General features: G+C 31.8%; 2 protein-coding genes across 6 annotated transcripts in view; both read left to right on the top strand.

Moving 5' to 3' along the window:
* Positions 1-1139: 1139 nt before the first annotated feature.
* Positions 1140-14083, top strand: part of LOC126756273 (glycogenin-1) — a 37053-nt gene continuing 24109 nt past the window's right edge. For all 5 annotated transcript variants that reach the window (XM_050469221.1, XM_050469218.1, XM_050469217.1 and 2 more), the window contains exon 1: positions 1140-1239. In XM_050469221.1, the coding sequence (XP_050325178.1) occupies positions 1233-1239 (7 nt within the window). In that variant the 5' untranslated portion in view covers positions 1140-1232. The remainder of the gene's footprint in view (positions 1240-14083) is intronic.
* Positions 1147-14083, top strand: part of LOC126756278 (uncharacterized) — a 39369-nt gene continuing 26432 nt past the window's right edge. The window contains exon 1 of the mRNA XM_050469227.1: positions 1147-1239. Coding sequence (XP_050325184.1) covers positions 1233-1239 — 7 coding nt within the window. The 5' untranslated portion in view covers positions 1147-1232. The remainder of the gene's footprint in view (positions 1240-14083) is intronic.

The following is a 14083-nucleotide window of genomic DNA, read 5'->3' as shown; positions in this document are numbered from 1 at the left end:
ACATGTTCTTTTCGCTTACGTAGACCCGACTGTGTGACACTACGACCAATTGAAGAAATATCTACAAACTTTAAACCCTAGTCTACCGTTCCTGACTGATCACGCATTAAAAGAACTCGATGCTCCACACATTTCTGTTTCAAAAGCTAATTCAAAACTATTTTTTACTCTACATATCACTTTGTATCGAAATGATTTGACAATATTTTCGAAAATTCTCGTGGTACTTTTCAATTAATGTTTTACAAATTTTTAAAATCTGTTTAAAATGATAATATTCTCTCCTGAGCAGTATATACAACTATTTTAATTGCATTCTCTTTAATCGGTTCTCTTAAAACACTCTCTTTCCACTAACTACCACCTTTGGGGGCCGCGCTCAATCCAAACTAAATAAGTAATTGAGTGCATTCGGCCGCGCTAACTCGTCGCTAGAAAGTCAACAGCAACAGCATCCATCAAAGATCTCCAACACACATCTCTGGGCGATATGTTGCATAGGCAGAGGCGCCTACTGAGTGACTATAAAAATCATGCAAAAGAAACCCCCACAAGCGATGGCTGCCGAACGGAGACTACAACAACAAGAAGACAGATTAGCAGCGGCAGCGATAGCAATGACAAAAATGCAAAATCAACAACAAAATAACCAAATAAGCAGCAACAAACAAATGTACGCTTTTAGAATTCGACTCACTTTCGGCCACAAGCGAGGAGACACAGCGCGCTCACAGCGCCGAAACACCACTACAAGCGCACACACACACACATACGCGTCAATGTGGATGTATGTGTAGAGAAAGCATGCAAAATGTCTATAAAAATACAACAAAAGCATTTGCTCGCTACGCTAAAGGGGAGGTCTAATCGCGGTATGGCCGGCTATACGCGCTTTGCTGCAGTCGAACGGCACAATGCGAAATCAGTTTCTCGCCGCTCGTGTACGGAACAACAACGTAGCTAAAAAGCAAAAGCACAAGTGAAAAGCGCCACAAGCAAACGCTGAGTAGAAGACTGAGTAGAACGGGTCATAAAGACAGGCAGACAGTATAGTCAGTCAGTCAGTTGGGCAAACGCCAGCCACCCCAAAACACGTCGTGTGAATTTTTTATAAAAAATACAAAAAAAATAGTGCTGAAGAAAAGTGAAAAATTTGTTCAAATAAAAAACAAATAAAAAAATAAAATTTCATTTTTATACAATTTAACAACAACGACAACAGTTTAAACAAAATGAGCAGTAAGTTCCAGCCAAAGTTGTTGAAGAACTAAAAGCAAAAATTTACTAGAAATCTAAAAAAAAATTAAAATCTAATAAGAAACGCACGCACGTTGCAAGCTTCAATTTATTTTTATTTTTTATTAATTTACAACTGCAAATATGAGCAGCGTATGAAAGAAAGCGAGAAAATTGCAAAAAAAAAATATAAAAATCTCGCAAGCGTAATTTTCAGCAGCGCAAAAATAAAAAGCAAGAAAAATTAACAGTTAAATAAATACGAATTCGCTGAGTAGAAATCTGAGTTGTATAGTAGTTAGCAATAATGAAATGTGAGTACGAAGATATGCGAAGAAATAAGCGTAACAATAACAAGAAACGTTGTTGTCGGCTGTGGCTTTGTTGGCGGCGTAGGCCTTTGGGGCACACACGCACAAACACGTATGCACATGCAGTTGCTTGCTTAACGAATTCCAAGACAAAACACATTCCGAGTCAGTGCTGCGCTTTATCAGCCATTCAGCCGTGTCCCTACTACCTGCGCCACCTTATTATTATAGTTATTAGTGACAATTATATCATCATAAATATTTTTTAGGCACACTTTTAGCAGGCGTCACCTCCCAAAAAATTTTAGGCACATTTCAAAAAATTAAAAGAAAAATTTTGTGAAAAAAATCAAAATAATTTTATGAAAAAAAACCAAAATAATTTTCTAAAAAAAAAAAACCAAATTTTATAACAAATTTTATAAAAAAAAAAATTAGTGAACAATTTTATGAAAAAAATAAAAATTTGGAAAAAAATTTTATGAAAAAAAATAGTTTCTGCTTAAAAAAATCGGCGCTTTCAAAAGTGCAAGCGTGTTACCCCTTAACACATGTCCTTTTCTCCTTTTCCTCCACCAACCGCCCGTGTAGCCTTGCGGCGTCGCTTAATTTCAAAGCAGCTGCCTGTAAAAGCATTGAAACCGCCAAACCGCAAGCAATTTAATTTATAAACTTCATACTTTTTAGCACTTGTTGTTGTAATATTTTTTCCACATCAAACAGCAACTCCAACGTGGAGCCCGTGCGGCTGTTATCAGCGTGTTGTCTGCACTTTTTTCTTCGAAACGCATATTTTCTTTGCATTGGTAGCAATAGCGGCGACCTTAAGTGACCTTCAGCATGTATGCCGCCTGCAAGTCGCAGCGCCAACTACAATTCGAAACAAAAACAACAAACAATTTCCTGTCTCTTCTGCTCTCCATTTGTGTCAGTTTGCGCTCGCTCTTCAGCTACAACAACAGCAACACTACACTACATACAACAACTACTCACACTATAAGTTTTCTAATTTTATACGAAATTTTTCTAAATTCACATGCGATTATTTTTCGCGAGCATATGCACTCGAGTGTTCTTATTGTTGTTATTGCCAAACGTCGTGTGTTGGTTTTGCGAAAACTTGTAGAAATGGACGTCATTGACATGATTTATATTTATGTTTTGCACATATTTCTCTCACACACACATGCAACAATGTGTGGCCAACGCATGTGCCTTGTTGTTGTTGTAACTATTTATAATTTAGAAATTGTTCATTATTAGCCTTAATTTTTAGGATTTTTCCCGTTTGACATCCTTCAAATCTGTCACTCACGCCATGTCGGCTTGACTTTTGACAATCAATGTGACCGTCAATGCGGTCAAGTGTCAAATGTGTCGTCTCACACACTTTTTTGATGCAAGCAACTCTCTCGCGCTTTAACTCTCTCATGCCAATGCGCACTACTCTTTGTTTTTTTGCTCCATGCATTCGCATGTGCTCTGCGTTGGCTTGCCTCCGCTCCATGCCTTTGCATATCACGTTTCATATTTCCATTGATGATTCGAATTGTTGAGGTGCTGAATTTTATATGTTTTAAATAAGCGTTCCGGCTTCAGCACTGTCTATCCGCAATGCTCCGTATATATAGAAATATATAAATGTGAAGGTCTTTCGTATATTTTTTACTGATAAGCGTTGATACGCACGTAGGGGGCGCCACTTTCTGATTAGCTGCTGGTTTTGTAATTCGAAAGATTGCTGCAAGTGCATCAGCGTATTTTATTCTGAAATTTCATACATTATTATATTCTACTGATTTTTTTTTAAATTAAACGCGTCGCACAAAGAAGTGACGATATCTATAAGGTTCTTAACACACTTTTATAGCGCTATTTCTCGATTTTCTCAAGCACGGCACGGCGGTGTTATACTCATATTATAAATGCTAGATTTTGTATGGCTTTCAGGAAGTTCCTTCTTAAATTTCGAACATTTTTTCAAATATAAGCTGAAAGATCTGTAAAAAAAACTCCATTTTCTCGAAGTTTTCTTAAAATAGGTTCGAATATGGACACAGATTATAGCTAATTTCGGAAGGAGAATTTGGATTTATGGTGAAGATCGATGAATTATTTTGAAAAATATTTTTGAAAATAAAATATAGATAGATCTCTATGTTGTTTTTAGCTCATAAGTGTACTAGAGTATTTCGTTACAGAATATTATAATAATTATGTTTCAAAAATCAGGGTTAAATTCTGAGTCCTCAAATAATTAAAGTATGAGTTCAGAAAATGTAGTTATTTTGCAAAATTTTTTTGAAAGAATATATAAAGAGATCTTGTGTTTTTCAAGATTTAATGTCTACGCTTTTTAGTTCGAAAATACCTGAAAATTATTTTGATTTTTATATTGAAAACTGTTTTCTTCTTCATTTTCGGGGAGGAATGTTTCGCCTTCTCACTTCAGCTCGCCTTCAAATGGATGTATTTTTTTTTTTTTTTTGACTACACAGAGGATACATGAACTAAGACTGGAAGTCGTGAGCTGCTTCAGCCGTATGTTAAAGAATATTGGCCACTCTCAAGTGAATGGCGTTCAGAGAAATTTTCTCACTTGCGTGAACTTCTATGCACGGCTTCATCCTCTTGAAAATTTGTTAGTTATGAGAATGTTTAGCTCTTTATTCAGAATCATTGGTCCAAGCTTCGAAATGTCATGCCGTTTATTTGCTATTATCTGTGGCCTAAAATCTGCAGGTCTCAATACAGTTGATTCGATCTTAAGCTGCTCCCAAGTTAAATTGTCTTCGGTTCGACAGTTGGTTTTCAGCTACCGCTGTCAGATGTAACCAATATGTAAGCAAAGCTCAATTTTTTTTTCAATATGAGTGTATAATAACAAATATATAACCAATATATGACCATTATATAACCAACATGTAACCAATATATAACCAATTTATAACCGAAACACAAATGTTGTTTCAATATGAATGGTTTCTATTATATCATTTTTCCTTTACTTGTAAACTTTTGAAAAGTGATGTTACGTTATTTTGACTTTAGGTGAAGAAATATTATTAAAAAACATAAAAAGTAACGATTATTCATAACTAAAGAGTGCCTTTAGACAATAATTCCCATTTTGAGCAAATACTTAGTACTTTGAGTTGATTTTTCTACATTTTATAGAATGCGTTTTTCAAAAGTAATAAAATTATAATATTTTTTTTTTCAAAAATTATTTCATATGTTAAAAATACATTTCAAAATCATAGAAAAAACCAAAATGAAAAGTAAAAAAATGCATAAAAACGCAAAACCAAAATCACCTGCCATGAGCATTTGATGGCAATTTACATATATGTGCGCGGTATTTTCCATGCAAATGTCAGAAGACATCTGTTTGTGCTAAATTTCACAATTTGGAAAATCTGCGCTGTTTTCAAAACTGCTGCGCCACGCTCGCATTATGTGGTATTAAAGGTGATTTCTACAGGTTTATGGGTAACTATATTTAGCAGCGAAAATAAATTGTACTTTTGAGCTTTTGAGTATGAGTACATACCAAAGATATACCTACTTTAAACAGATGAATATACATATAAGTATAGAATATATATCTATAGATAAATATATATATATACAAGTATATATAAGTGCCTCACCTCATATTCAAATAATCTATGGACATTTATAAATGTGAGGAAAATAAAGCACCGTCTTCATAAACATGAGAAAATTCTGTATTTTCGGTTTATTGCTCGTGATTTAAATTAAAACAACAGTTGAAGGATTTTTTTTATAAAAAAAAAAACTTAAAGTATATATTTTGTATCTAAATGCAGCTGACTGTGTGAAATTCAAAAGAAAAGCAATTTTTCTGCAATATTTTTCTTGGCGAACAGTTGACTTATGACCGTTTATTTTCGGGAATTTTTCACTAATTTTCGCTTTTGTTTGAAATACGCCCACTGTCAGCGTTTCATGTCGCAGCGTGTATTATATATATGTACGCGCACATTTATATAAAAATATATAGCCTATTAGAAGTGGTTGTTAATATATATCTTCTATACAAAAACTTATTGCTTAAAAGTCTTCAATCGAAAACACCGCAGCTGTTTGCTTAAATTTTGTTATTGTTTAATTTCTCTTCAAAAAAAAAAAATAATAATCGAACGATTACCCTACTGACGTCTAACCGAATGGATACAATATAAGTAAAGTGTGATCTGTTTCAAGTTTCCCTACTTTTTTAAAGAAAAAACACAGAAACTTTAAATTTACTTTTGAAGAAATATGGACCGATGATGCCACCAACACTACAAACCACACCAAACTGTTGTTTTTCTGGACGAAATGGTAGCTATTGAATCTCTTCATGTCGCCCTTTGTCCCAAATGTGGCAATTTTGCTTGTTTACATACCCATTGAGCCTCATCGCTGAACGAAATTTGGCTCGAAAACGTCGAATCTTCTTGGAACTTTTCAAGAGCCCATAGAGCGCAGCGATTTCGCTTGGGGAGGTCGAGCGGTTTCAGTACTTACACAAGCTGTACTCTTTCAGTTTAAGATCTCGACTTAAAATGCCCAGGTCGTTCCATACGTTAATCCGCTATTAGAATTGCTTGCTCAAAAATAATAATTTTATATATGATTTTTTTAGCGTCAATTTAAAATACTTTAAGTTTATGTAACACTCAATATGAGTAAAAAGTGCTTACTGTTGATTGAGTACTATTTTTTAAATATAATTAACTTATCAAAAACGCAATGAAGGACTTGCTACCTGTTTAAAATTACTCAGACTATTTCTTATATGACAAAAATATTCATAAGTCGTTACCCAATGTTACTGAAAACTGTTCAAAGTCTGAAAAATGTTTGAAATATCAAAAGTATTCACTGGTAAAAACTAATCAAAACCACGGAAAGGTACTTGGTGCACAAAAATATTAGAAACTATTCGAAACAACTTCTAAAAATGAAAGTACTTGTGGACGATTAATATCTGGAGCAGAAGTTCGTGGCTGTTCCTTGATTTTTCTAATTATAACAGCTTTATCACGGGGCTTAAGCTTTTCTGGTCTCCCTGGTCGCTGCCCCAACTTCAGTGAATTCCTTTGTAAAATACTGTGGACAGTTGAAATACTTTTATTAGTATATTTCGCAATCTCTTTTAATTTTTTCCCTCTTTTCGTAGGTTATATATTATTTTCCTTTCCTCGTAAGTGCTTTCTTTCGATTTTCGACCCATATTGTATTCAATTTCACGTACTTATAATAAACAGCACTACCAAAATATCTAAACTCACTGAAATTTCAATTCCGATTAAAGACAAATTTATTCTTTTAAATAAAACTATAAGGCAAATAAACTAATTAAAAATAGTTTTTGAAAATGTATATGCTTACTCTTATTTCGGAAAAATATTTTTCCTTGGTCTTAAAACAATCAAAAATGTCAAAAATAGTTCCATAAAAAAATAAAACAATCAAAAATATCAAAAATAGTTCCACTTAAATGGCGCCCACTGTGCCTGCAACTGGAACTGCCACAAATTGACTAAAGAGTTGCAGTCGCCTCTGAAGTGCGTACACACTCACATACATAACGGTGTATATAAGCATGCACTGTCGCGCTGATTCACATTCTCTACAAAACACACTCACTTGCCACCGTTGCCACACCACACGGACGGGCAGCGCGGCGCAGCGATTGCACTCGAACTACTGGTGAAATGTGGCGCAGTGCACAAGTGCCTACAACGCAGTTCACAAGACATTGTTTCTGGTATTTTTAGCGATCACCTCGGCCGCACCCGCGCCCTCTGTCGCCCGCGCTACGCCAATCGCATAGCGACGAAGATCGAAGACCGCTGCAGCGAGCGCAACCATGCAAGCGTGGCGAATCAGTGAAGCGCGGAAGATAGGCAGACACAAGGCAAAAAAAAAAAAATCGAAAAGTGAGAAAAAATTTTAGAAAAACTGCAGGAGGACGCAACGACATTCCACCACATGCAGTTAATGGGAACCCGTTTGGTCCCTAGCCTTTTGTGCGCAGACAACCGCACGGATCCACAAATGAATGCGCCACATAAATCTCAGCTTTGGTGTGCGTTTGTATGTAGGTGTTGTTGTGCTGCCGGCGAAATTGCCCTCGCCGGCGAATATAACAACAATAACAACAGCAACGGCAACATTCACCAGCGTGGTGACAGTGGACCACGTAGCCGGTGCAACAGTTGCCACTGCCACAGCAATGCCGGTTTCAGACGTTGCCGGCAATGACGCACAATTTTACGGCCTCGCAGCCTGATCGCACGGTCGTGGCGGTTCATTGCAATTTTGCGAAGCCGCTTCCACTTGCCGGTGCCGGCTAAATTTACTGCCACATGCTTTTGTGTGTGTGTATGCACTTCCTTACTGGTGTTGCAACAGGCAAGTACGCTGCCTTAATTAGTGGCAGACATTTTTGTTTTATTTTTAATTGCAAAAAATTACGATTTTCCTCTGCCTTCATCGATCATTGCACACATGTGGCAAGTACGCAGATCTGAGGGCGTTGGCGTTGCCGCGCGCATTTTCTTTTCGACAAATCAAGTTTGCCCACATGCATTGCATTTCAAATGGCCAACTGTCAGTTCTGGCTTGAGCATAAAAATATTTTTTTTTCACAATAAAAACACACACATGTATAAATACATACATACACATACGATAATATGTGATAATACACATATAAATATAAGTATATGCACATAAATAAATATATATAAATTCCAACACAGCGCAAAATGCCTAATTGGCTTTCCTGACGCATGCAAAATGTTTAACACTTTTATTTGAAATTCCGTAGAATGTTCTTAAAATGTTTCTCGACACGAAATTTGACATGAAAAATGCGCGAGCAAATTATTGCTTGGAGCCATTTAATTCGGTATGCCGTCGATTATGCGATTCTTCATATAAAACTAAAAATAAATCAGCGCTTTTTAATAATTTGCAGTTTTGTTGTTGTCTCGTTGACATACTAACGAGCTGCAAAATTATAAAATTCAAGGATAAAGCCATTTGGCGGCGAAATAGTCACACTTGGAGACAGTAAAAATATTTTAGTCGCGCATTTTCTGAAAAAAAAATATCTTGGCCAATTTTAGAGTGCATTAAATTGAAAAATTTTGATTTAATTTTTCTAAAATTTTCAATTAAGTTGATATGATTTATGAAGAAATAATAGTTTTTAAATGTATTATTATTGAACGAATTATATTTTAATATTATTTCTGAATATCTGGAAATTTATTTTTGATTATTGAATATTGCGATCCAAGGAAGATTGGTTGGACTTCTGCTGGAAATTAAATCTGGGATGCATTTTTGTGTATTGTGTGCCAGCATATACTATTGTTGATAGGAAACCATTTTTGTAGAGATTTCAATTTCCAGGTGGATATGTTTTTCTTAAAAATTTGTTCAAAAAGTTTTTGTAGAGATTTCAGTATCCGGGAAAATATTTTTTTTTTCAAAAATTTTTGTAGAGTTTTTAATTTCTAGGAGAATATGTTTATTTCAAACAACTTTTCAATTTACAAGAAGATATGCTTTTTCCAAGAAGTTTGTTTAGATATTTCAACTTCCAAGAGGAGATTTTTTTTCCAAACAATTTTTGTAGAGATTTTAATTTTCAGGTGAATATGTTTGTTTTTTTCAAATAATTTTTATATATACTTTAATTTCCAAGAAGACATATTTTTTGTAGAGATTTCTATTTCCCAAAATACTTTTTTTCAAATAGTTTTTGTAGACATTTTACTTTCCAGGAGGATATTTGAAAAAAAAATATCTTTCCGGAAACTAAAATCTCTATAATAGAAGATATTTGAATAAATATCTTAAATTGGAAATTAAAATATCTACAAATTTGAAAAAACATATACTCTTGAAAATTGAAATCTCTACAAAAACTATATGAATTTTTGTTTTTTATTTCTGTAGAGATATCAATTTTCAAGAGGATATGCTTTTTTCAAATTTGTAGAGATTTTAATTTCCAATTTAAGATAGTTTTTCAAATATCTTCTATTATAGAGATTTTAGTTTCCGAAAAGATATGTGTTTTTCAAACATTTTTTGTAGAGATTTTAATTCGAAATATTTTTTTTTAAATACTTTTTGCAGAAATTCCAATTTCCAAGTGAAAATGTTGAGTTCCTGCTATAATGATAAAAAATATCAAAGCAGTTTATCTCATTCATTCAGTCTTCCTCTTTACTGTAATTCTTTCCCTCAACTTTAGATGATATAAAAGTTTTTGCTGAAATTGTTTCTGTAATATTATCCAGGAATTGTGTCGTCCTATTTTTAAGCTAATCTTAAACTCTTAGTAATACTATTACTGTTACAGAACCTTCACAGTTCCAAAGAAAAAGTCCAATCTTTCTTGGGCTCAAGGTGTGTCTCCTGAGCAATTGTTTAAATTTCACTCAATATTCTGGTTTATAAAATGAACTTTCAGTTTTCTGATTATAGATGAGTGACCAAGTTTCGGATAGATTCGTGATCGTATTTTACAACTCTACTACATATTCTAATTATATGTTACCTTGCGTTTGTTTTTTGTTATAATATATCCATAAAACTTAGAAAGTTGAAACATCTTATATGTGATACCATCAGTGTACTTGAAGAAATGCCTGGAATCGATATTAATCGACAAATTTGTAATATGCTCAAAGATCTTCCTCGATGAAAAAAGGTTTTTTGATTCACTTCCAATAGTCTTTAAAATCACAAAGTATCACTGTTTCAACTCCTCACGTGCGACAGACGATCAATCCTGAGCAAAACAATTTATCACAGTTTTCTCCTTGTAACCTCTAAGCGGCAATATCAAACTACATCCAAACCACAAAAGATTTATTCATACTTCATTATGTCTTATTTAAATATTTATAAAGTACGAATGAAAGTGAGCGTTAATTTAGTTTAGTATTTTCTTTTTTGTTTTTGCCCCTCCTTACTCAATTGCGTCAATTTCACTTCAGCTACTCATAGCTCAAGTTCATTTAAATAGATAAATGGCTTGCTGCTGATAAAGTCAATACGCTCCGCTGCCCTCAAGAAGCGTATTTGCCTCCAACTGTGTCAACAAGCCGTTAAGTGCTCGCACTTTAGAACATTACCCGCTCCAGATTTCGGCGCTTAAAGCTATCAAGCTAGAGTCATAGTGGGTCAAGTGCGCTGAATGCTTCAATCATATTATTATATAATACATAATTTGCTATATCTGTGTATGCATATGTAGCTATATGTGCATGTCAAATAAATGAGATTAACGCTGTGTATGACTTAGCGCATATTTCACGCTTGAGATGTTCTCTAAACACAAGTGCCTACTGTGGTTTGCATTGAACTTGAAAGACTTGTTCGCATTACATTTGCGAACGTTTTGTACTGCGAGTTGTAGTTATGCACTGTAATAGTAATTTAGCAATATATGTACATATATAGGAATATATATTAGCTTCAGCAGTCATAAATGCCGCTCAGCTAAGCAATGCATGCTCTTATAAGGGTTTCTCTTGGCATAAAGTTCTCTTTATGAGCGAGTTTGTTGCCCGCTCTGCGCAAACGCCGGTAGAAAGGGTGTTTATACTAGATATATCGAGTCAGAGACTGTCATATCAGCTGTTTAGCTTAATTGTGACATGAATTGTGCATAATAAACGTCACATTATTTCATATTGTGTTTTTAATGGTGTAATTTAATATTTATTGCGAAGGTTGTGGAGAGAAAACCTTTTGTAAACGTTTACTTTTTCAAGTTTTGAGTGATCCAATTTCAATAGCGGCACTTCTAATGCAATTTGAGAGTGGTTGGTGTGCACTGAGAAAATTTTGTGGGCGAAAATTTTTCTGGTAAACTTTTTTATTTATTTTATATTTTTCAAGCGATAAGCATTTATACATAAAAAAATGGAAATGAAATAAATGGATATAGGAAAAAATTAGATAAAAAAGCAGTGAAAGAAAACAATTCCCTAAAGTAAAAAAAAATAAAAATTTATTGAAACCAAATAAAAAAGATTGAGATTTATAAAATAATTAAAAAAAAAAAATTAAAAATTATAAGTTCTGATCAAAATATTATAAAAACGGTACTTTTTCATGTGATGAAACGTTAAAGCGCTCGTAAACATTTAATTAGTGCAGCATTGTTAACACTGTATCCTGTTTTTTAACAAAAATTCCGTAATTTTGATCATTGTAAATATTTTTTCCACATTTTTCTTGAAATATTCATTCTTAACCAATTCTCTTATACATTTAATTATTTTTCGTAAACAAATTCGTCATCCAAACTTCGCCTCGGATAAACATGCATTATCGTCTTAGCCAATTTATTAGCCGTGTGGGCGAAAATGATTTTTAAATATAATTTCAAAGAAAACATTTACTCTTAGTAATATTTTATGGACAATTGACATTTGGCAGCTCTGCTAGCAGCTGGCTATGAAACGTTGTGTTGTTTTAAGGATTGTTTGAATTTTTCGGTGTATATGTCTGAGTATATATGTATGTATGTATGGTCATATATAAAGTATATATATGCAGCTGTTGTTATGTTTATTTTGGCGGTATATTATTTAAGTTAAAAACAAAAATCAGTGACTAAAAACCAGGTGCTCATATGTACATATGTATGTATGTACATATAAACACCTCAGTTCCTTAAAATATCATAAAATGTGATACATATAAATTTTTTGGAATATTTTATGTACATATATACATAAATACCAAATTGTATGTTTTTCTGTATTTATTTATTCAATAATAAAATTATTTTATAGAAAAAAAATTATTAAATATTTAACTTAATTTTTTATTTATTTTATTTTCGTAATAAATAAATGTTTCACGCTTTTGAATTGTTCTATGAATTAAACAAAAAATACAACATTTTTTTATTATTAAAAATGAAAATATATTTTCAATATTAAAAAAAATATGTTTTTATAATACCCACTTTTTTGTTTTTTTTTTTAATAAATCCAAATATTTTATGTTAAAATTATTATATAAAAAAATTGTAATTAATTTTTTTTAATTTTTACATATTTTTTTATATTCATAGCGAAACAAATTTAAATATTTAAAAATAATTATAATTTTCTAAAATATAAATTTATATATTTTAATTTTGTTGATTTATACAAAGAAATTTTTTTAATTGATAACAGTTTTTTAATATAATAACCCTTAAAGAAATATCTTTAATTTATTAAAAAAATAATAAAAATAATTCATTTCAAGATTTTTTTAAATTTTTAATGTTTTTCCTGTATAAAAATGTTTAGCTTTAAAAAAATTATATAGAAAATTTAAATATTTAAAATACAAATTTTTAATATATAAATTTAAAAATTATAGTTTTTAATATTATTTACTTATCAAAAAACTTTTTTTAATTAATAATTTGGTTTTAACATAATAGTTATCAATTTTTATAAAAAATATCTTTAATTTAATAAAAAAAAATGATAACAAAAATAATTAATATTAAAATATTAGAAAAAAAACTTATAAATTATTTTAAAAAAAAATAATAACAAAAAAATTTAAATATTAAAACACGTAAATATTTTAATAATAAAAATTTGCATAAATTAATTGTTTAGTTATTTTTTCTAAGATATAATTTTAAATTAATAAAAAACATGTACTAATTTTTTTTTTTTATACATATATTAATTAAAAAAATTAAATATTTCAATTTTTATTTTTTATTACACAAAAAATAATTAATTAATGTATTAAATTTTTTATATATATATATTTACAAATTTAAAGTTATATTTTAGAAAAAATAAATAAAAAGAAATTTATAAAAAATTTTATTTTTATAATATTTACGAATATTTAAGTAATTTTTTGTTGTTTTTTCCCTTTCGGTTCTAAAACATATAATATACATACCTTATATAACAAACATTTGCTCCTACCTCTTCATAAGCAGATATTCATGCTTAATTTATGGTTATTTAAAATTTTGAAGTTCAATGTTAAAGTGAAAAAGTACATATGTATATATATGTATATAGTATAAAAACAAAAATAAACACGGTAAGTTAGCAAAGTTTTCCCACTAAACAAGTCAAAGTAAATTATCTCATTTTTATTTTAGGCCATTGTGATAATCATTTGCGCGAATTCACAAACTCAGACACATTAATTACGAACACACACCACTACACACTCACACATAAGCATATACGAAAAATGTAAATAACAAGCCCACACACCTTTCCCGAAAATTGAAAATTCCCTAGAAATAGCAAAATGCCGCAAGCGCCTAGAAAATATGCAAAAGACACCCACACACATACAAGAAAGTCACACATGCACGACTACAAAAATGCGAAGCATCATCAAAGCATTTAAGCGCTACAAAAGATGAAAGTGGAAGGCACATATAGCGAAGCGCAGTTTTCGGCGCTGTTACGCGTAGCGGAGTTGCGACTGTCACCAACACCACTGCACAC

This window comes from Bactrocera neohumeralis, chromosome 4 (genome assembly GCF_024586455.1).
Source record: "Bactrocera neohumeralis isolate Rockhampton chromosome 4, APGP_CSIRO_Bneo_wtdbg2-racon-allhic-juicebox.fasta_v2, whole genome shotgun sequence".
Taxonomy (NCBI): Eukaryota; Metazoa; Arthropoda; class Insecta; order Diptera; family Tephritidae; genus Bactrocera; species Bactrocera neohumeralis.
The sequence above is the reverse complement of the archived record's forward strand: the minus strand, read 5'-3'. Positions and strand labels throughout refer to the sequence as shown.